General features: G+C 40.5%; 1 protein-coding gene across 1 annotated transcript in view; it reads left to right on the top strand.

The window, feature by feature from the left end:
- TRPM3 (transient receptor potential cation channel, subfamily M, member 3) overlaps positions 1-23,615 on the top strand; it is an 805,178-nt gene that overhangs the window by 423,211 nt on the left and 358,352 nt on the right. The window contains 1 exon segment of the mRNA XM_006834915.1: positions 10,042-10,116. Within this exon segment, the coding sequence (XP_006834978.1) occupies positions 10,042-10,116 (75 nt within the window).

Genomic DNA, 23,615 nt, shown 5'->3' with positions numbered 1-23,615 from the left:
GGCACCTACCAACAACATATACAAGATTAGAGTTTTTTAAATTCCAAAAATGTTTTAGAAATGGCAGATCATTATAGTCAATTTTAGAAGCATACATGATATGTCACAGACACTGCATCTATTACATGTTTTTATTCTCATCTGTGTGGTCAGTAATTGGGTAAATTTTGCCCTTTTTAATCTCAAATGGTTGATTATTGTTCCCCTTACAGGCCTGTTATTTGACTGAAAATTGAGCCATTAGTGTGATTTCAGTTCAAAACCTGAAGGGTGACCATAGTCTTGGAGGTTCCTTCAGTCTCTATCCAATCAGTAAGCTTGGTCATTTCTATAACTTTGAGTTTTATTCCTCATTTTTCTCCCACTCTATGCATGGTCTTCTAATGTGATCCTTTTCAGTAGTTGTAACTAGGCAACCATCTAGTTCTCTAGTCTCAGAGTCATGGAAACTGATGCTCACATGGTCCACTAGACTAAGTGCTTCCATGTGTCTTCAATTTTCTTCACTCTTCTTTCCTTCAGACAAGGAGAAACCAATAATTGCACCTTAGATGGCTGCTTACGAGCCTTTAAGACCACAAGAGCTACTCAATGTAGGATATAGACATTGTCTTTGTGGACTACCTTATTCTAATTGGCCTTGGTGTCCCCTGAGGCTATGGTCCTGAGTCCCTATGCCCAGCAACTCCCTCCCTCAAGGCACTGGGTTATATCTAAGAACTCTTTCCTCTAAAGGAACAGTGAAGTAGCAGACATCACTTTTTCTTATACTCTAGATATGTTGTGATCATCTAACCAAGTGGCAGTATATAAAGGGAGATGAAAATATCCTGAGCAAACATGGTCTTGTTGCTAGGTGCTGTTCAGCATGTTCTGATAGAATTACTCCATAGGGTTTTCTTGTAATCTTTTTGGAAACAGATCACTAGGTCTTTTTCTTATGAAGCCAGCTAAATTGTTCCTACTTTGAAAGAAGGGCAAAATCCTTACCTTTTCAGCAGGGCACTCCAGGTGGTCATTAGTTGGCTGAAGTGGTTCATGAATGAAATTAATCTGCCATTCAAAAAACAAAAGAAGCATCAATGGCCCAATATGCTCATTGGGAAGATTTATCCATAAACATCTCCTGCTTTTTTGGAATTTTCCCCTCTGAATTTTGAATTTTAGACGTAGGTAAATAAAAGGTCTCACACTGGCTCTGAAAATTGTAATTTCTATTTGAAATCAGATTGAAACAGGCTGCCTACAATTATAGAGATATTTTAGGCCATTCTGATCTAGTTAGCTTTTTAAGTTAACTTGGCACCATAGGATAAACACTCGACGTCAAGGTTGGTTTGAACCGAAAATGAGTGGTTCAAACTCATCAGTCTCTCCTCGGAAACCCTATACAGAGTCTCTGTGAGTTGAAACAGACTCCCTTTGCCTGAAAATAATTTCATATGCTATATTCTGGTGTGGTACTATAGGATAAGCTTTGAACTGCCAACTTCAAGGTCGGCAGTTCAAAGCTACCTAGCAGTGCTAGGGGGAAGCCCCATGAACTGCTTCCATATGGAAAGTGAAGTGCCATTGAGTCACTTGTAACCCATAGTGACCCCTGTATAGGGTTTCCGAAGAGCAGCTGATGAGCTTGAACTGCTGACCTTGCAGTTCAAACCAACTTTGCAGTCCAGCGCATTAACGCACAGCGCTACACGAGGACTCTTCCATATAAAATAGAGCCAAGAAAACCCATGGAATAGTTCTCTTCTCCTCTGTAACACCTGCCTCACCAGGACTTGAAGGCAGGTTCAATGGCAGCTCACAATATACATGAATTACCAGTAACTAAACAATTTTATACTGACAGTTATTTCAAAAATAATTAGTAGAGTTGCCTTTAATAGGGAATTGGGTTGCTCTGCATTAGAGATCCAGATAGGTCTTTATTGAATACACAGGCTGAAATCAAAAGAGGATCAATAAAGCCTAAAAGGTGAATCTAAAAGCAGTTAGGGTTTAACTGATATCTTTTTAAGTGAATAAAAACCTTGGAATATCTATTGTCTTAAAGATCTAACAAAACCACAGGCAAGAGCTTTGAAAACAAACATTACCCTTCATCTCTTTGCTTTGTTCCTAGCCTTACCTCTTTTCCTTTCATCTTTCTGTAAAGCCAAACTCATGATTTTTCTATTCACACAAGTGAAGGTCTATAAAAAATAGATGAATTGTTTAGAAATCCCTTTAGAAGGTTCCATGAACAAACTCAAAAGACAAATGGCAAACTAAAGGAAATCTTTGCAGTAATGCCAGAGGTCTAATTTTTGAACTGTATATAGAGTATCTAGAAATCCAAAAGGAAAATGGGAAAAGTCTTCTTAGAAAATAGGTAATGTGACACCAATAGGAAAAGGACAGTGAAGAAAATACATATGTTCAACTTCACTCACTTATATAATTAAATAGATGACAAGACAATGAGATTTTTTTAACTTGTCAAACTGGCAAAACACAAAGTTTAAAACGTATTCACTCTCAATAAATGTTTAAGGAAATATGTAGTCCCATAATGTCGGTGGGTATGTGAAAATGGGCAACCATTTTGGGAAGACAAATTGGCTACCCTTACTAAAATGTAGGAGTCCTGGTGTGGCACTGTGGGTTAATGTACTGGACTGCAAAGTTAGTATGAACTTCAAGGTTGACAGTTCAAATTCACCAGTCACTCTTCTGAAACCCTGTACAGGGTTGCTATGGGCCGGAATCGACTGGGTGGCACATAAAAATGTAAACATGCATATCCTTTGACCCTGTAATTTTACTTCTAGGAATTTTCTTTGTCATGTATTTGTTGCAACATTGTTTATAATAATAAAAAAGATTGAAATAGCCTAGTAATCCATCAGTAAGGCTCATATAAAAAGATAAGAGAAGAAAAATATTCTTGTGTAAATTAAAAGGCTAGTGTGCAACAGTAAGTTTAATATAATCACATTATTTCAAAAATAATTTGTGTGTATATACAGAGTCCTGGTGTGGCGCTGTGGGTCTATGTGCCAGACTGTAATGCCGTTTGAGCTTCAAAGTCGGTGGTTCAAGCTTACCAGCTGCTCCTCAGAAACACTATACAGGGTTGCTGTGGGTCAGAGCCAACTCGACAGCACTTAACAGCAACAATGTGTATATGAACAAAACTTCATAAGCCTGAATATATATGTCAAGAAAATCTATCCAGATCACCGCTTTGGACAAGTGGGAGAATACCCATGAATATATATCCATCCATGTAGTAACGCATACAGTGGCAAAGTTATGAAAACTTCTTTGACATAACCAAACATGGTCGATGAGCATAAGCTAGATCACAGAAACAAATTGTACATCCTAATTTAATGAGCAGCAACACTTTTCTTAAAAAAGCCCATGAGCAGCGATCTATGGTGCAGCTATTGGTCTTTCCCTGTCTGGAGGAAAGAAGAGTAATGAGAAAAATCAAAGATACATGGATCAGAAGAACTAGTTGGTGCCCAAATACTCCTACCAATTGTTTTAAAAGGGATTGCATTAGAAGGTCCTGGGTAGAGTGGAATTAAAAAAAAAGACTTAGTGGTTGAATAGAGACTGGAGGAGCTCCTGAGACTATAGCCCTAAATCACCCTCCTGGTCTGGAAATGAATTCACCCCATGGCTCACGTTTCAGTTGCCAAACACTAGACAGGAGTACAAGGGAAACAATGACCCTAGAGAAGTACACACACCTAAGAACAACCAAGATATAAGATCCAAAGAGCAACATTTACCCAAGGACAAAGTTCTGAAGGGTTAAAAAAGAAGAAGAAATGGGAAAAGTGATGTTACGTTGGTAGGATTGCAATCAATGACTTGAAACAAAATGTGAAAGAATTGTTCAATGGAAAACTGATGATGATCTGCTCTACAATCTTCACCCAAACAACAAAACAGATGATCCCTTTGTACTCTCTTCAAACAGTTGCCATAACCTTCTGAGCTGACCTCTCTGCCTTGAATTTAACTGCCCAACAAATTCCCTTGGAAGCCATTGTTTTTATTGGAGTAGGATAAGCACTGAGTTGCTAACCACAAGGTTGGGGGTTCAAACCTAGCAGCCACTCCTTGAAACCAATTTAACAGCACTTAACAACAAAGGCGACTAAGACAAGTGTACTACTGAGAACTTGTCTGCAGCCATCCACTGAGTACAGAGACTTGTTTAAAACATGCTATGTTTCGAATAAACCCGTGTATGTATGAACTGTAAGCCTAGTAGCAATACTTTCTGACTCACCCTTTAAAAAAAATTTTAAGCTGCATTGGTGACAAAAAGGCCAGGAAAGTTGCACCCATGAATGAGCACAACAATGTGCCTGTTCATTCTTTGAGGTTAGCAAAAGCTGCCATATCAGGATTTCATTGAGAAACCTACCCCCATCCACCTGACAGCCCAGTTCTTGGCCCTTCAAACTTCTGTTTGTTCCCTAAACTCAAAGAACATTGAAAAGGAACACAATTGGAGGCTATTGAAAATGTCAGAACTGCTGTTTTGTCGTGGTGTAAAATCTAGGCGTTCAGAATTCTTCAGAAAGGGTTGTTGTTTTTATTAAGTGCCGTCAAGTGGCTTTCAACTCATAGCAACCCTGGATAGGGTTTCCAAAGCTATACATCTTTGCAAAGATCAGAAAGTTTCATCATTTTCTCAAGGAGCAGCTAGTGAGCTTGAACCACTGACATTGTGGTTCAAAGCTCAGTGCTTATCCTACAGAGAAGGGTTATTAAGTACCACTGAGTCAGTTCTGACTTATAGTGACCCTGTTTTTTGAGAGGTAACTGGTGGGTTTGAACCAAAGACCTTGCCATTCAAACCAATCTTAAAGTCTAGCACATAGAGCTGGAAATACCACTGTTATAAGTGTCTAGACCTTGATTTAAGATATGTCAGTAAACAATAGCTTCTTATTTTGAAATTTTTGTTTCATAACATTTTTTATGATTTTGTGGTAATACTTGTCACTTACCATCATCATACATGTATATACACCTACAATAATAAACGAGTATCTGAAAGAACACAGGTAAAGCAATGATTAAATGATTAATGAAACTTCTAAATTTTTCACCCCAATTAGCAATACTGCTTTTATAATTTAAAGAGACAGTGACAGAAAGAGGGGAAGAGAGAAAGAAAGAAAAGCTGTAGAAGTATTATGTCTGTCCATATGATGTAGGAGTTACGAACCTTCCTCTCATTGGATAATCTTGTATATCATACGTGGTTGGAACTGGCACAGCTGTATTCATGAGACCTTGATTCCTCTTGCCTTCATCAGTCTTCTGACAGTCCTTCGTGTTCTGCAAGAGGAAACCCAAATCAAGAAATCAAAGACTAGTTAAGGAATCTACACCAGCTACCTTATTGAGAACAATGTTCTCAAATCACAGAAAGGCAGAGTACAAAGATTACCTGAATAGTGAAACAGGTTAGATGCTCACCTTGAAAAAGTCTGAAATCAGAATCTAAGCTATCATCCCTCTTGGGAGTTAGATGACAAAACAGACTAAATTCATTCCCAATCCTTGACCACAATCATACCCTGTGTCTAATGGGGAGTCAGAAAATACCCTATACTTATATGCCCACTATACTTATATGCCCACTATGAGTTCAGTCTAGCAGAGCTAGAGTTGTTCTTTCCCCGCTTCATTGTGTTCCTAGTAACCCCAAAGACTAGATCCTGATCCCCAGGTCCAAGTCATGGTGCTGGCTCATTCAACAACTATTCCCAGTTATACTTTCTGTTGAAAAAAAAAAAAAAAAAAAAGGTGGCTTCCATATACTGTTTACCACATTGTACTTTAAAAATGTTATGTATGGAGGCAAAATTTATGTCAAAAGCTCTGCAGTTTCTCAAAATGTGACACTAATAAGAACTCAAAGTATCAGTCATTTCAAATAGTGATTACTCTCTCTGTTATGTTTCCCCCAAGAAATATTCCTATTAGGCTTGCTTATTTCTCTACTGGTATTGCTTGCACATCTATGATACACACGACACTGTAGGGAATACAAGATAAATAAGACATGGCTATGTACTTTGCACATGTTATCAGGAGAGACCACTTCCTGGAAAAGGATATCATGCTTGATAAAATAGAGGGCCAGAAAAAAAGTAGAATTCCTGGTGTGGCACTGTGGGTTAATGCGCTGGACTGCTAAGTTGGTTTGAACCACAAGGACAGGAGTTCAAGCTCACCAGCCTCTCCCCGGAAACCCTACATATGGTAGCTATGAGTCAGAACCAACTTGATGGTACTTAACAACAACCACATGAAATCAGAATGATAGAAGGAGCAGTCAATTTCATCTTTCATCCTACTACACTTTGCAATAGGAAATTCCACTTTGAAAAGCTCAAAGTCCTCCTTAAATGTGTAGAACTCCAATCTCTCTTTGCAACTCTTTTCCACATCATGTTAGTTGTGGATGTGGGGAGGTGGGTACTTTTCCTTATTCCTTATTCCATTTGACACAGCACTGTTGTCATTAGGTGCCATCAAGTCGGTACTGACTCATAGAGACCCTATGCACAGCAGAACGAAACACTGACAGGTTCTGGGCCAACCTCACTATTGTTGCAACACTTGAGCCCATTGATGCTGCCACTTGGCCAATTCATCTTGCTGGGGGTCTTCCTCTTTTTCTCTGACCCTCCACCCTCCACCTTACCAAACATGATACCTTCTCCAGTGACTGGTCCCTCCTGACAATATGCCTGAAGTATGAGAGATGAAGGTTGGCCATCTTGGCCTCCAAGGAGCACTCTGGCTGCACTTCTTCCAACACAGATCTGTTGGTTCTATGGGCAGTTCATGGCACTTTCAATATTCTCCTCCAACACCATAACTCAAAAGCATCAATTCTTCTACTGTCCTCCTTATTTACTGTCTAACGTTCACATGCATATGAGCTTATTGAAAATACCATGGCTTGGGTCAGGCACACCTTAGTCCTCAAGCTGACAACATTGCTCTTCAACACTTTAAAAAGGTCCTGTGCAGCAGATTTGCCTAATGCAGTACATCGTTTGATCTCTTGACTACTGCTTCCCTGAGTGTTCATAGTTGATCCAAGAAGGATGAAGTCCTTGACAACTTCAATCTTTTCTCCATTGATAAGAATGTTGTTTATTGGTCCAGTGGTGAGGATTTTAGTTTTCTTTATATTGAGATGTAATCCATACTGAAGGCTGTGGTCTTATTTTATCATCAATAAATATTTTAAATCCTCTTCACTTTCAGCAAGCAAGGTTATATCATCTGCATATCGCAGATTGTTAATGAGTCTTCCTCCAATCCTGATGTCACAATTTTCTTCATATAACCCAGCTTCTCAGATTATTTGCTCAGCATACAGGTTGAATAAGTATGGTATAAGAATACAACCCTGTCATACACCTTTCTTAATTTTAAAACATTTAGTGTTCCCATGATCAAACAACTAGACAGTACAGATTCCTCATGAGCACAATTAAGTGTTCCAGAATACTCATACTTTGCAATATCGTCCATAGCTTGTCATTATCCACACAAGTTTGTCATACTGTGGGGGCTTGTGAGTTGCTGTGATTCTGGAAACTATGCCACAGGTATTTTAAATACCAACAGGGTTACCCATGGTGGATAGGTTTCAGAGAGCTTCCAGATGAAGACAGACTAAGAAGAAGGAATGATGAAATACTTCTGAATCTTTAGTCACTGAAAACCTCATGAATAGCAGAGAAACACTGCCAGATATAGTGCCGGAAAATGAGCCCCTCAGGTCAGAAGGCACTCAAAATGTGACTGGGGAAGAGCTGCCTCCTCAAATTAGAGTTGACACAGCACTGGGTAGCTCAAGTAAAAGAAAGGCAACAGACAGAAGACAGAAGCAGGGCTTTCAGGCAATAAGCGTCATTGTAATGACAAATCCTTATATCTTTCATTCCCTGTTGTCTTTCTTGAGACTGTTTTCTGTACTCGGTCCTGTAAGCTAATTAAGAAAACTAGGAAACAGTGATGAACAGAACCCACAGATACCTCGTAACCAAACATTTTCATTCTTAAGCATGCCATTAATCTTACTCTGCTTGATCTTCATTAAAGTGCCATTTAACTTTTGGTAATTAGGGTTTGGTAACTGCAAAAACAGAGAAGTAAACAGAAAATACCATTGTGCTGTTAACTGTGCAGGAAAGATGCAGCTAAGCCAATTTTAGACTTGCTTCCATCCACAAATGCTTGTGCTACATTTCCGGAGGGGGCTGGGAGGAGATGTGTTGTTGTCGTCTATTTGAAACTTTGTTCATACTATTCAGCAAATGTTCTAATTGTTGTACCCAGTGGTAGAGAGGCCTAGGGAGAATTTATGTTCCCAGCAACGTGCTAATTAGTAATTTTCTGGGAAAATATACAGCAGTCACTCTTGGTTTGTTATTTTGCAAACTACTGAGAATCCAGATAAGCCAACCCTACATTTTATGCTTCAAGGGATGTAGCTTTATATTTTCCCCAATGAGCACATTCTAATGAAAAAGCCATTTTGTCAGGTTCTGGGCACTGAGGTGTTACCTATCACCTGTCCCCTAGCACGCCCCCACCTCTCAACTATTGACCCTATGGAGCTGTTCTACTCTGTCCTGTGGGCTCCCTAGGAGACCAAATCGACTCTGTCAGTAGCAGTGGGTTTTGGTTGTCTGCTCCAGAAGACTGGCTTGTTCTTATGAAGCTTTGTCCAGAAGCCAAATGTGAAGATCAAAGACTTCCAAAATTGTTGTTTCCAAGGAAGGAACAAAAAGTGAGCAGCTTGCTTTCTCCTCTGAGATCTTGAGGCCTAGATTTAAGCCATCTAGACTAAGACAGGTCCTGGTGTGACGCCATAGGGTAAGCACTGGACTGCTAACCACAAGGCCAGTGGTTCATACCCTCCAGCCGTTCCATGGAAACTCTATGTAGGGTCACTATGAGTTGGAATCAACTCAACGACACTTGACAACAACAGCAATGAAAGACAAAGTTATTTAGTCAGTTCACCACTCCAGAGGCATGCTATTACTTCTAAACTTATCTCCTGGTTTAGAGTAGAAGAGGCGGATTGTAGAAAATGTATACTGAAGTGGCTTTGATAACTCTCTTGGGTGGAAGAGATATATATCCATAGAGTCCCTGGGAGGCACAATTAAGTGCTTGACTACTAGTCAAAAGGTTGGCAGTTCCGACCCACCCAGATGTGCCTCCAAAGAAAGGCCTGGTGATGGATTTCTGAAAAACCAGCCATTGGAAATCCTATGGAGTCAATTCTGACACATGAGTCAGAATAGACTCCAGATGGCAACTAATTACAATATCTAATATAGATATGTCTTCTTGACAGAGAAAAAAAAAGAAAGGGAAATGTGGGTCAGTTCAGCAAATAATTTGAGCATTTGTTTTAATTCTACCTAAAAAGAAAAAAACACACGTAAATGAGCCTCTGATACTCTAGTTCTTTTGTATCAAAAATAGCTGCTCACCTAAGAAATAGCATACTTGTTCTTTTCATAAATCTGAAAAATGTTTTAAAGAGAGTGGGAGAGAAGGTTGAGTCTATATTCTATCCTATCACAGAAGATCAAAAATTAAAAGATAGGTAATTATTATAATTTATACAACAACCACTAACATTTCTTGAGGACTGAAGGCTAGGCATTTTCCAAACACTTAACATGGATTAGCTCATTTAATCCTTTCACCAGAACACTAGCTATTCATGCTGAAAGAGTATCATGGAGGGCACTTGCTCCCGCTAAGGGAGTGTTGATTTTAAGGACCCATTTCATTAAGGAGTGAAGAGACAAGACAGAATTGGTACAGAAGGCTGCTGGTCCCTTTGCATAGGTCTGATTGTGCAACTGGGGTTGCCATCATTTGTATAAACTTACATAAATTGGATGATCGATCTGCTTTAATAAAATGTGTAACCAACCATTGGGTTGTAGAAATTTCAAAGATTTTATTTTTTGACAGGATGCCTGCCGTTTTTCTCTCTTGACTCCCGCTTGTTTTATTCATTTTGGGGTAGTTGCCAATTAGACCCAATTGGTAAGTATAATTAATGGACAACTTGAATTTCCCCTTACACCCAAACCAAGAAAATTAACTATAGGAACACTCATTTCCTTTAAAATGTCTAACAATATCCTTCCCTATAACTGTTGCTTATCTCTCTTTCTTCTAAGACATTCACATGCTTCAAAGATTAGTTAACCCCCATTTAAAAAAAAAAAAAAAATCATTAAAGGTACAAGAGTTCCTGGATGGTGCAAAGGTTAAACACTGGACTACTAAGCTGTAAATGTTGGTGGTTCAAACCCACCCAGTGGCACCTCAGAAGTAAAACCTGGCAACCTATACTTCCATCCAAGAGGGCATCCTGAGTGTGGTTCTACTGTGCACACGCAGGGTCACCATGAGTCAGATTTGACTCAGTGGCAACTAACAGCAACAAAGATATCAGCTAGGAAAGGCTGGGAGTATTTTAAGGAGGGAAGAAAATGAACAGTTTACTGAGTTCCTGGTGTGTTCCAGGTACTATGGTAGGCAATCTCCCATAGATTATCTCCTTTAATACTCATTTATCATCTCTTTCTAAAATTAATAAAATGGCAGCTCAAAGAGATGAAGCCTTTGTCTTAAATCCATATGCAAATATAAGCTGACATGTTTTGAAATCCTTGCTCTTTCCACCCCACTGACAGAAAGCAGTTTAATTCAAAGAGAGGTTCCCCAAAAATGTCATGGCCTTGGAAGTGTTGGGGTCATCATTCATTCACTAACTATTTGAGCACCAACTCTATGCAAGACATTGGTTTACCATCAGTAAGGTTGGAATTAGTCATCAGCAGAGCTTTGAGCAGAAGATGGTGGTTATGGGCAAGATAGTGGAGGAATAACATGAGACAAAGGATTTGAGGCAGGGTGATGAAGTGAGGTGGGGGGGGGGTGAACAGAGGAGCTTCTGATCGTGTACCCATGGCTACAGTCTTTCTTCATGTGACTCGTGGACTTCCCTTTGTCATCCTATGCCTGAGAATATATGAAGGAGGCTGGGAAGGCAAAGGGACGTTCAATTGTCATCACTGGCATCTTTTGATCATTGCACCGCCATCAAATGCATTGGGACAACCATGACATGATATTTTCCATCATTGAGCCCATAATTGTACCACAAGATAGATGACAATTCTAGGCATTTAATGTCATAGGAGGACATCATCCAGGGACACCTGAAAGTGGGAAGATGATAAGCGATTTTTCCTAGACTAAAAGGCCCAAATTTAAACCACCTGGCTTCAGAGGCAAGTTAAGCTTCCTCTGGAAAGGTTCCATCTCACTGCTTTGGTAGCTCTGCTGAACTCAATCTTCCAGACTGTATTAAGTACAAGAAAGCACTTACTGCAATTACGTAAAAGATCTCCCCAAATATGAAGGCCTAGTGCAGTGTTGTAGAAGAAGCACTGGACTGAGTGCTAACTGCAAGGTCGGAGGTTCAAACTCACCAGCCTCTCCTTGGAAACCCTTTACAGGGTTGTTATAAATTGGAACCAATTCAATGGCAGTAATAGCTCCCAAAATACAAATATCTACTTCATGATTAGTATCTGAAGGACTGTGAATTTCTTGTCATTTTTCTAATTCTGTTCACAGTTTTCTCTGCCTTTTAGAGAGGGTCTTCCTTGGGAATTAAGGAACTCTAATAGCATAGTGGTTACAAATTGGGCTGCTAACCTCAAGGTCAGCAGTTTGAAACTACCAGCCATTCCTTGAGAAAAAGAAGCTTTCTGCTCCCATAAAGATTTACAGCCTTGGAAACCCTATACAGGGTCACTGTGAGTCAGAACCAACTCCACGGCACATAACCACCACCATCATGGAAATTATTCTGTCTGAAAAGATTATGTGAAGGAGACAGCACCACCTAGCCCTCGACCCTTTCCATCACACAGATCAGCTGTGCTGAGGAAACCGTTGTTAATGAAAAAAGTCACACTGGCAACAAGACAGTAATGGAGCCAGAAGAATCATTTGGGGGAAACAGAGCACATTTTAGTGAAAATCTGTGTTTGGGCATTTGCCAGTCTCATTTATCCTAGCCATTTTCACATTCAATCTAGGAGCTCTCTTTTCTTAAGAAAGACTTTCCTAACTTAAAATTATTTATCTGGGACTAGTACAGTTTCTGAAAAATGAGTCTGGACAGGGGAATTGCACACCATTATTTTAAGATTCTTTATCTCCTTTTACACACATGGAAGAATGCAGAGATCTCTTTTAATTTAAAAAGATAGGGGTTGCAAATACTTTGAATAGCAAATATTTTGACCAAAATGCTAGTTTAATAGCATTTACAAAAGTCTGCAAAGTTGACTATTCCTGGTCAGATCGAGTAGGCCTCTTCCTCTCAGGATGACGTAGACTGTCCTAATGGCACCCAATCACTTCCAGTTCCTCCTCTACATTTTCCTCTTGCTTTTCTCGCTTCATCTCTTGCCACAACACCATCTGGACCTTATTATAACCCACCTATTCCAAATTACTTTCAGTCTTCCTTAAATGATATGTGTTTTTGTCCCTTTTTCATACGGACTGCAATTTCATCCTCTGCCACCTTATAAACTTGCCACAAAACTCAGCTCAAAAATGTCCTCTTCCATAAAGATCACCACCCCGTGTCCTGCTCCCCTGCTATCTTGTTAGGCCCAGTCATTTACCACTTGCTGCATGTTCCCATAGCACTGTGTGGAAACTTGTCATTACATGACTAATTTTGGTGGAGTGATGATCTGTCCGTGTCCTGCCTGTCTGCACCTTCCCTTGTAGCCTGTACGTTGTGAGCTCCTGGTTAGTTGGACCTGGGTCTTACTTTTATCATCCTGCAAGGCTAGCACAGTGCCTGACACATACTTGTAGATGGCCAATAATTTTTTTATTTTAAATATCAGTAATTTGTTTCATTGGCCTTATTTTCAGCTCTTATCTGCAGCCAGACATAGATGTAACACAAAGGCTTAAGTATTGAAAGCCGTAAAGCAAAGGCAGATAGTAAAACAATCCTTACATGGATAGACTGAGAGGATGGGAAGTAAACAGGAGTGTGCCTGGGACTTGGAAGCACTGTCTTAGAAGCTTGACTGTGTTCCTGTTTAGTCATTATCATTAAATCATTTTCTTCTTATGAATTTAGAGACAAAGGATTTTTCTTTTTTCTTTTTTGGTAGCAGCAAGGCCATAAGGACTTGATTCTTCGAGTTTACACAGTAAAGAGATAACTATCCGTTTTTTAAAGTGATAATTGCCCCCAGGCTATTCCTCAGTCTAGATTAGCATCAACTAACTTTAGAAAAATAAAATATTTCTCTCAGACAAATATAAAATAACTTGGAAAATGTGTACTAAGTCTTGTTCTATTCTGCCATAATCAACAATTTTACAAGGGGCTATATTTAGAGACAATGAAGAATCTCAATCCTTGGGGGTTTTAAAGTAAGCCGAAATTTTAATTTCTCTAAGGTGCTTACAGCTAGAGAATTTATCACAGACCTATTCAAAGCCTCTCCCAAGAATGTAGAATAATTTTCACCATCCCTTCCAAATACTATTTAGATCACTTCAAGCCTGTGAAAACTGTGGGTAGTAAAGAGACCTCTATTGCATGTAGGCTTGAGGAATGACTAGAGATAGTGGCCTTGGCTGTCACTAATAAAGTTGTCACAGGTTTTAATGGGCTAAAAACCTTTGAAATTTGAACAACCACTTCAAGATCATTACCTTAAGAGAAAAATGAAGAAAGTTCATATAGGATAAGCACTCAACCACAAGGTTGGTTTGAACTGCAAGGTCGGCGGCTCAAACTCACCAACCGCTGACTCGACGGCACTTAATGACAACTACAGGCCAAATAAGCAAAACAGCTTTTGTTTTGTTTTGTTTTACTTTTTGGCTTCCATAGCTGAAACTAATAGGCAACCCTTCCCCTCATAGAACAGGCTGTGTTTGTTCTATGTGGAGGCCAGGTTTCAGAAACTGTACAGAGTTCTGTACGCCACAACCCAGCCCGCGAACACCGAAGTAAACCACAGGCAGAGATCAACAACTCTTGTTTGCTGAACAGATTTGGCTTCTGTGCGTCTGGGGCAATTTCTGCTATCTGTGCGTCTGGGGCAATTTCTGCTAGAATGAGGCAGGGGAAAAAAACCTAGGCACACTTTGCTAAAACAGGGATGTGAGGTCTGAAGAGGCAGCTGTTCTGGTCATCAAACAAATCTGAGCTGAAACCATGTTCATTAAGAGCATTTCTGCCGACAAGAGAGAAACACAGGCAGCAAAGGCTGACTCCAGTGCTAATCAGAATTTACTGTGAAATTATCAGGGAGGTTAAGAAGTAAACCGTCATTAAACATGGTGTGCCCATGTGAAAAGTTTGGGGACAAGTAGAAAGTTTACTTCACCCTTGTATTTCTATATTTAAATTCCATTTTCTTAGCATGCACGGAGCAGGGTTTATTTTAGTCTGTTTATTTGCTTTGTTCCAATATTAAAGGAATAAGACCTGTTGTAGTAATATAAATGATCACTCAGAAACTGAGGTATGTAGGCAACATCACATACCTAAGTGCATTCAAATGAATCCAATCCCAAGCTCCCATTCCTTCTAGTTTTTGGAAAAGTCCATCTTTATTCTCTCTCTCTCTCCCTCTCTCTTTTTTTATCTGTACCTCTTCTCTCAATCTCTCATGTTACAAAGTACCTACAGAATAAGGGGGTAAGGGGGGGCGGAATCCTCTTAAGTTCCCTCAGTCAAATTTACCACTAATACTTTAATGATCCAAGCTCACATGGTTCCTTGAAGATGGGCAGCTCTATTACTCTTGTGCCAACTAAAGTTAGTTGGATCTTTGCTGCAGGTAAAGTGTTCCAGCTTCATAATGTGGATCTGTGTTCCCCTCAGACAAGGTGCCTGTGATCAAGCCCCATTCTTATGCAGCTTACGTTTAGGTGCAAGGAGCCAGAAAGTAAGTAAGAGAAATAAAACATTGGAGAGAGAACTAAAGAAGGGGAGATAGAAAGAGGAAGCTAGGAAAAGGGCTGCTATTTTTAGATAGTACAGTATGGATGGCTTCAATGAAGAGTCACATTTGAGTCAAGACTTAAAGGAATGAGGGAACAAGCTGTGTGGGTTTCTTGAAGAACAGCATTTCTGGAAGAGGGAATAGTGATTAAAAAAAAAAAAAAAAAAGACCCTATGACTGAAGTATGACCAACTTGTTTGAAGAGTTTCCAGGAGACCTCTGTGGCCATGCAAATATGACCAGTGGGAAGAGTAGTAGGCTATGAAGTCAGAGGAAATAAGATGCAGTAGAGGGATGAAATGTGGAGCCTGAAGAGTTTTGAACAAAGGAGTGAATGACCTTATAAGTGTAAACAGGATCCCTTTACCTCCTGTATTGAAACTAACCTAATGGGTAGCTCAGGTGAAGGCCAAGACAAGAGTAAGAGACTGTTTGTTGCAAATGGGGCTTAGACAAGGGTTATTAGTAGTTGAGGTGGTATTTAAGATTTCCACTATAATTTAAAGGTTGGTGTTGTTAAGTATCATTGAGTCAGTTTTGACTCATAGCGACTCTGTATAGGGTTTCTGAGAAGCAGCTGGTGGGTCTGAACCACTCCCCTTACATTTAGCAGTCAAGTGCTTATCCTCTAGCACTATACCAGGACTTCAGTTTAAAGGTAGAATAGCTGAAACTTACAATTAAATTGAGTATGGAGTTGAGAGAAAGAGACAAACTAAGACTGACTCTCCAAGATTAGATCAGTAAGAAATAAGGAGTTTCATTTTCTGAAATGGGGAAGAGAGTGGAAGGTATGAAAGAACATAAGAGTTTTGCTTTTAGACATGTCAAAAATAAATGCCCAATGGCATGTAAAAAAGGTATGGTTATATGAGACTCGAGTTCAGTGGAGAAATTTGGCCTGGAGATATACATGTGACCTATAAATATCGGTGTGTAGACCATGTGAGTTAATAAGATCACCAAGGAGTGCATACAGAAAAGAGAGGCAAAGAGACCAAAAAATCTGAGCCTTGGGACAGTCCTAGCATCCAAAATCAGGGAGATCGGAGCAACCTGCAAAAGAGATGGAGGAGGAGTAGCCAGTGAAGTAAGAGGGAAACCAGGAGAGAACACTGTCTGGAAGCCAACTGAAGAACATATTTCCAAGACAAAGAAATGCTCAGCTGTCAAATGCTACTGACAAGTCAAGCAGGATGAGATCTGAGAACTGAGCATCAAGGACATTTCAAGTCCCTTCTTTCAGTCCCAAGTTTGGCTAGTTAATTTCTCTATGGCTCTCCCTTCTCCCTCATCAAAGACACTTGCCTTTCTCCTCTTCCCCTTCAGGACATTAGTGACCTTCGGTTTTTCACAAATGTCATCAAAAAAGCTGTGTTCAGGGGCTGGGGCTTCTCTTGATATTTTTATGAGCAGCTCTGGCCAGGAATGCAAATCTGAGAAAAAGGCAGTGCCAAGGATATCTTTTGAAATGAAGAGACGGAAAAACAAGTGGAAAATAAAATCTAAATCAATAGTTTGATAAATAGGTGTGGTGCTGTGGAATAATGCACTGGACAGCAACCTCTGGTGGAACCATCAAGGTCAACGGTTCAAGTAAAGCAGCCACTCCTTGGAAACCCTACACAGGGTTGCTATGAGTTAGATGGCTCTAAACAGGAACAACCTCAATACTGGAAAAATATTATTTACTAAATTAAGAGTATTCAATCTAGATAGGCAACTATCAGGAATGTAGAGGAGCACCTCTATTTTTGTAACAGGGTGAGTTCCAAGTCAGTGTCTCTGGAGTCCTGATGTGGAGCTGTAAAGTAAGCACTGGAATGCTAATCTCAAGGCTGGGGTTCCCAGTTACTCCTCAGAAACCTATGCAAGGTCACTATGAATCACACCTGACTTGATGGCACTTAACAACAATAGCAAGTAGATGTCTTTAGGGCTTGACTGAATGCAAGAAGAGTGTGTATCCTCTGGTAAGAGCAATGTTCCTATCAATCATGTGCAACAGAAATGGATTCAAGTGCTTGACTTCTAAATCAGATTTCTTACTTGGAATCTTGGTGTGTGGTGCTGCAGTTAATGCTCTGGGACTGCAAGGTCAGTCTGAACCCCAAGGTCAGCCGTTCAAGCTGGAACCTGCTCCTTGGAACCCCTATACAGGGTCACTGTGACTCCGAACTGACTTGACGGCACTTAACAGCAAACTTAGTTTGTTTCTCATTGATCACAGGCATACTCAGGTTTGGCAAACCAACAGCTGTTGCCTGATATAAATCACTTTTACCACATTATTTAAAACCAGGGGCAAATCCAGCCTACCATCTGTTTTTGTAAATAAAGCTTTATTGGAAAACAGCCATGTTCATTCATTTACCTATTGTCTATGTCTCCCTTTGTGCTACAACAGCAGAGTTGGGTAGTTACAAGAGAGACTATGTGCTCTGAAAAGCTGGAAATATTTACTCTCTGTTCCATTAGAGAACGAGTTTGCTGAAACTTGGGTTACACTTTAAAATATACTTCTAGAAAATATTACTGCTCATGGGTGTTTCACTCAGCGGACTTTGACCTTAATTTGCACATTTGAGACCTCATCCCTTCTCCTAGGCAAAAGTCAGCTCTCCACACAGCTTTATGCTAGGGCAGTAGTCCTCCAGGTTTGGTCCCAGAAAGAGCACCAATAGCACCGCCTGGGAACTTATTTAGAAATGCATTTCTCAGGTCTCATCCTACCTTCATAGTTAGCTTGTTATTGACAGCAAGTTTTCCCGAACTCATGGCAACCACTAAGATCCATAGTTTTCACTGGGTGACTTTCACAATTAGATCTCCAAGCCTTTCTTCCTAATTTGTCTTAGTCTGGAAGTCCCACTTAAGCCTGTCCAGCAGCAGAGCAACACACAAGCCCCCACTGGAAGATGGAGGTTGAAATGTGTTGTCTAGGAATTGAACTTGGGACAACCACTGGCGTCTACTTCACATCTACAGAATGTGGGAGGGCATGGAACCCAGTCATCTATATTTTAGCAGGTCTTCCAGATGATTCTGATGTTTGCCAAAGTCTGAAAGCTATTGTTGTCCTAGAACAAGCATGGATAAAAAGAGTTGATAGCTAAATGGAGATTTCCACACACTTGTGGTGATTTCGCAAGCACATACTAGTTCTTGGCACATTAAAAATCAGGGATTTCAAAGTAGTCCTGAAAGTGGCGCTTGCTTGTAATGTTAGGACAGCCCACTATCTAGAATAATGGCATTCACACGTTCGGCACTCAGACTCTTGGTGACATGATTAGGAAGGAGCCAAGGAGCTGTTTCACACAAACAAGACTGGAGGGCAATATCCCCATTGATTAAGGACCCAAAGTGTCTATTGCATGCTTATGCCTCCCAATTCCTCTTCCTTATGCCTTGCAATGTGATTAACCAATCGAATGTAATGAGGAATTAATGCATTTATAAGAGAAAATTATAAGCGTTTTCATTCCCGCACTATCTAGGGATATGCTAGAACATGAGAAAAAGTTTAGATTGATGTGTTCCCCTTACAGGATTTATGCAGGTGCAGCACAGTTTTGTTATTGCTGTTTTCCTTTTCCTAATGATCAACTCCTTCTCTGGAGCTATGTTCCTCTGAGTAATATGGAAAGGAAAGAAGGTCTCTGATAGTGAACAGCTGTGCTTTAGGTGAACCACAGTGAGAAACCTGATCCCAGAGAACAGGGAATGAAGAAAAGTAGTGTTGGGCATTTTTAAGCAAGGAAAAGAAGCAAAGAAAAAGGAACCAAGAATAGACCTGAGATGTTGGCTGTTGTCAAGTAAGCACCAGACTTATGTACAACTCCGTGTGCTCTGCAGGTTGTCTGTCACGGGCTGATTTTTGGGTGTTTCTTCCTAGGCCATCTTAGGTTGAAACCTCTGCTAAACTCTGTCCAGCATCATAGCAGCTCTCAAGGCTCCAATGACAGATGGGTGTTAGCTGCACTGGACATGTGTTGACCAGGAAGTGACCCCAGTCTGAGTCTCCCACTATGGAAGGTGTGGATTCTATAAAGGAACCACTGCTGCTCCCAAATATGCCATCAAAACAAAACAATCTTACTGCCATTGAATCATTTCTAATACATAGCAACCCTAAATAGGGTTTGCAAGACTGAAAATCTTTAAAGTAGCAGACAGCTTCATTTTCTTCCCAAGGTAGGTTTGAACTGCTGAACTTGTGGTTAACAGCCTAATACTCAGCACCATCAGGGCTGCTGTTGTTTGTAGGTGCTGTCGAGTTGGTTTCAACTCATAGAGACCCTATATAGGACTTCTGAGTAGCAGCTGGTAAGTTTGAACCTCCAACCTTGTGGGTCAAACCAATCTTGTAGTCCAGTACATTAACCCACAGTGACACACCAGGACTCCTAGCCATTTTTTTAAAACTATCAGAAATGAATTCAAGATGCTAATGACATGAGATGGGTAGAGGAACCATACCTACTGGTATACCCAAGGCTAAATAGTAACCCCAGAGTAAATATTAATGGTTCCCCTTTCACTTATATGATCATCAGAGACAACTCAATTGCATGTAAATAATGAAGACTCTAGATTTCCTAACAGGTTTCTATTTAAAACATAGGTTGGCTACTTATTAGTTTTTGTGATTTTGCAATTTGTTCTCTATACCTCAGTGTCCTTAACTATAAAATGGGGATAAAAGTCTACTATGGGAAGGCAAGAAGTGACTGGCTTACAAGCTTTCAAGAGGGAGCCTAGATCCAGAAGGCATGGAGGAAGGTAGAATTTCAACTGAGTAGTATCCAATCTGTATGGGCGGGGCTGATGAAAGGAAGTGGGGATAGCACTCATGTGGTACAATATTGAATAATTACTATCAGGACTGACTCTGAGGATTGGAAATGTAAAGGTAGACGTTTTGTAACAAAAGGAGGAGAGTGGTTGACTTTGCAGTCCAGGAGCAGAGGGCCCTAGGACTATCAAGGGAGAAGAGCGGAGTGCGGGACCCTACCCAGAGAAACAGTGACACCAGAGATGGAGGCAGAGATGGTGATGTGGAGAGATGGAGCAGCTGGGAACTCTAGACCCAGGAAGGGAGAGGGGCTGTGTGCTGACGACCAGGGAGGAAGGCTTGCGGGGTTGGCTGATGATGCATGGAGGGGATTGTAACCATGGCACTGTAACAATATACAACAGGATGAATGTAAAGCTAATGTTCTCCCATGTAAACAATCACATAATTCACAATAAAACATTTAGAAATTTTAAAAAGTCTACTACAGGGTTGTTGAGCAGATAAAGCATATGCAACATACTAGGACTAGTGTCCGACAGTAGTGCTCAGCAACTGCTACTTTGCTTAAGAGGAACAAACCGAATGGACTTAACTCCATCATTCACTACAGTCCCAAAGATGATAAGTAATTGTGTTGTGGTTCCATTTGTAACTAGCTTTAAGAACTATATGCTGCGACTGTTTCCTTTTCAACACTTATAAAGATATAGAGAAAATAGTCTTTCAGAGACGGTCATATTTGCACTTAAAAACCAAGGTCAGGTTCACAAACTTGAACCAGAGGCTCCAGTTTGTTAGATACTGCTACAAAGTGAATTCCAGAAGTAGAAATGACACTGTGTGGCATTGGAACTTGAATAAATCATACTCACTCTACTCCTGCTTGGAAAAAGTTTAAATAGACTGAGAGTTGGACACCAGAGTCCAGCAGATGGAGAGCAAAATGTAATGCTTACTTGTGGTGAAGTAGTTGGAGATAATGAATTAATGGGTTTGCCTACTCACTCTAACACCCAGACAGCACACTAGAGGAGAACTATAGATCTACAAAGGCCGGCACGTTTACAAGATCACTGACAGACAAGGATTAATTCATGGAGGTGAAGGAGGGAAGAATCTAAATCTCTTGCACAGAAGGACTTTTGATAGGTTAGCTCCATCCAATCAGGAAACATCAAGAGACAGTGGTCCCTACCAACCTACGGACTCAATTCTGTGTGTGGAAAGGAGGTAGACAGGACAAGAGGCAAACTGTGTAGCAGTAGTCAGAACCCTCCACATGGACATGTGGAACCTGAGGAAGGAAGTATCCTCTATCACATTGTCGTGCATATTTCTCATCGAGGATTTAGTCACAGTAAAGATCTGATCAGATTGGACTTGACACATTGTCTTATGGGAAAAGGTGCCCGGGTAATCAAATAAAGAGCAATTTATCCTTTTCCCAAGTATAAGTCAAAAATGGGATGAAATACCAGTATTAGATACACACTAATCATTGCTCTTCCCTAATCTCCTATGTGACAATGGCAGTCAGATAGTTCATCAACTTTAGTGGTGAAGGTAGGTCCCCTGTAGCCTGCAATGTCTGAGCTGCTAAACCCTAATCAGTCACCCCAGCAGGAACAGAATTAGGTTTCCATTTCAGTCCTGAACTCCCTATTCCTTTCACTTGGAAGAACTAAGCACTTTCTTGGACGTTGCAACGTTGCACCAGCAAAGGGAGGAATATAAATCTTTGTTTGTACCTTTCTCCCCAGTGGCCTGGTTGTTGATTTTGAGAAACAGCAAGGCTTCCATTTGAAAGTGAATTCAAACTGAACTGAACTTGGCTATTTGAGTCCCTCATACTCTGAGTACTTCCAGACTTAATCTAGATAGGTGGGCTAAATGCCAGCCCTCACCCAGGTCACTGCCAGAACAACAAACCAATCTGTGTTGGAAGAAGTACAAGCCAGATTGCTACTTAGAAGCCAGGATGGCCAGACTTCATCTCTCATGCTTCAGACATATTATCAGAAGGGACCAATCCCTGAAGGAGGACATCATACTAGTTAAAGTTGAGGGTCGGCGATAAAGAGGAAGACCCCCAATGAGACAGATTGCCACAGTGGCAGCAGGGGGTTCAAATGTAACAACAATTTTAAGGACGGTGCAGGATCTGGCAGTGTTTTGTTCTGTTGTACATTGGATCACCGAGTTGGAATTGACTTTATGGCATATAACAGCTCTTTCTTCTCTGAGTTTCTCATCACTGACAAGGTCCAGCACATGGTTGGGGCCTGTGTAAGGACATTCTGAGGTCATTTATAGGCTGTCGTCACCTTTCAGCAGGATACTATGGCACTGTTGAGATCTAGCAGCCAGCCCACTGTAATTACCACTGTATGTAATGAACACTCCCTTCACCAGTGCTAGACCCTAGGTCTAGATCCTAGCCACTATACATTTCATTTTTGTTTTATTTCACAAGCAGTTATTTGAACTGTCTTCTGAATGTGAGGAACTATGGGAACCAGATTGTTGCCAAAGAGGTGGGGAGGTCTCCGCCCTAAGGAACTTAAAATTTAATGGAGGAAACTTTGATTAAAGCAAGACTGGATAAAATAACTGCCAAACTAAGTGGGAAAACAACAATAGGACTATGAAGGAATGAATGATTAATTCTCCCTGAGGGAGTTAGAGGGGCCCAAGAAGACTGGTAACATTTGAAGTAGGTCTTGATGATTAAGTTGAACTCAGAGGGGTTACAATAATAAATAGTAATGCTCGTCTTCATCCCTGCTGTGAAAAATTTGCGAAACCAAAGAAGTACATGATGGCACCAAAATATGATCATTTGTATTTCTTATACTATATATACAAGTTGGCATATAGGGCTTTAAGTCTGTTGACCAAGTGGGCTGAATACCACCACCAGTTGCCATAGAGTAGATTTTAACTCATGGTGACCCATGTGTGTCAGAATAGAATTGCCCCATAAGGTTTTCAGTGCCTAATTTTACTGTAGCAGATCCTGGACACTTCTTCCAAAGTACCTCCAGGTGGACTCAAAGTCCAACCTTTAGGCTAGCAGCAGAGTGCATTACCCATTTGCCCTACCCAAGAGCTCCCAGGATGAGATTATCAGGGTGATGGTCCTCCTCCCTGCAACTGGGGAAGAGCTGCCTCCGCAAAGTAGAACTGACCACGATAATGCAAATGGAGTAAAGCCCATGGGAGAAAAGCCCACAAGACCTTCATTTGCTGATAGGGCACAACGCAAAATGAAGAGAAACAGCTATAAACATCCATTGAAAATCGGAACATGAAATGTATGACGTGTGAATCTGGGAAAATTGGAAGTTGTCAAAAATGAAATGGATTGCATGAACATCGATATCTTAGGCAACAGTGAACTGAAATGGACTGGTATTGGCCATTTTGAATTTAACAACCACATGGTTTACTATGCTGAGAATGTCAAATTGAAGAGGAATGGTGTTGCATTCATCATCAAAAAGAACATATCCAGATCAGTCATGAGGTACAACGCTGTTTGTGATAGGATAATATCCATGCACCTACAGGAAAGCCCAGTTAATACCACTATTATTCAAATTTACACGCTAACCACTAAAGCCAGTGAGGATGAAATAGAAGAATTCTACCAACTTCTTCAATCTGGAATT

Source organism: Chrysochloris asiatica, unplaced genomic scaffold (assembly GCF_000296735.1).
Source record: "Chrysochloris asiatica unplaced genomic scaffold, ChrAsi1.0 scaffold00014, whole genome shotgun sequence".
In the NCBI taxonomy this organism is placed as follows: domain Eukaryota; kingdom Metazoa; phylum Chordata; class Mammalia; order Afrosoricida; family Chrysochloridae; genus Chrysochloris; species Chrysochloris asiatica.
Note: the sequence above shows the minus strand (reverse complement) of the source record. Positions and strands in the feature narration are given on the sequence as shown.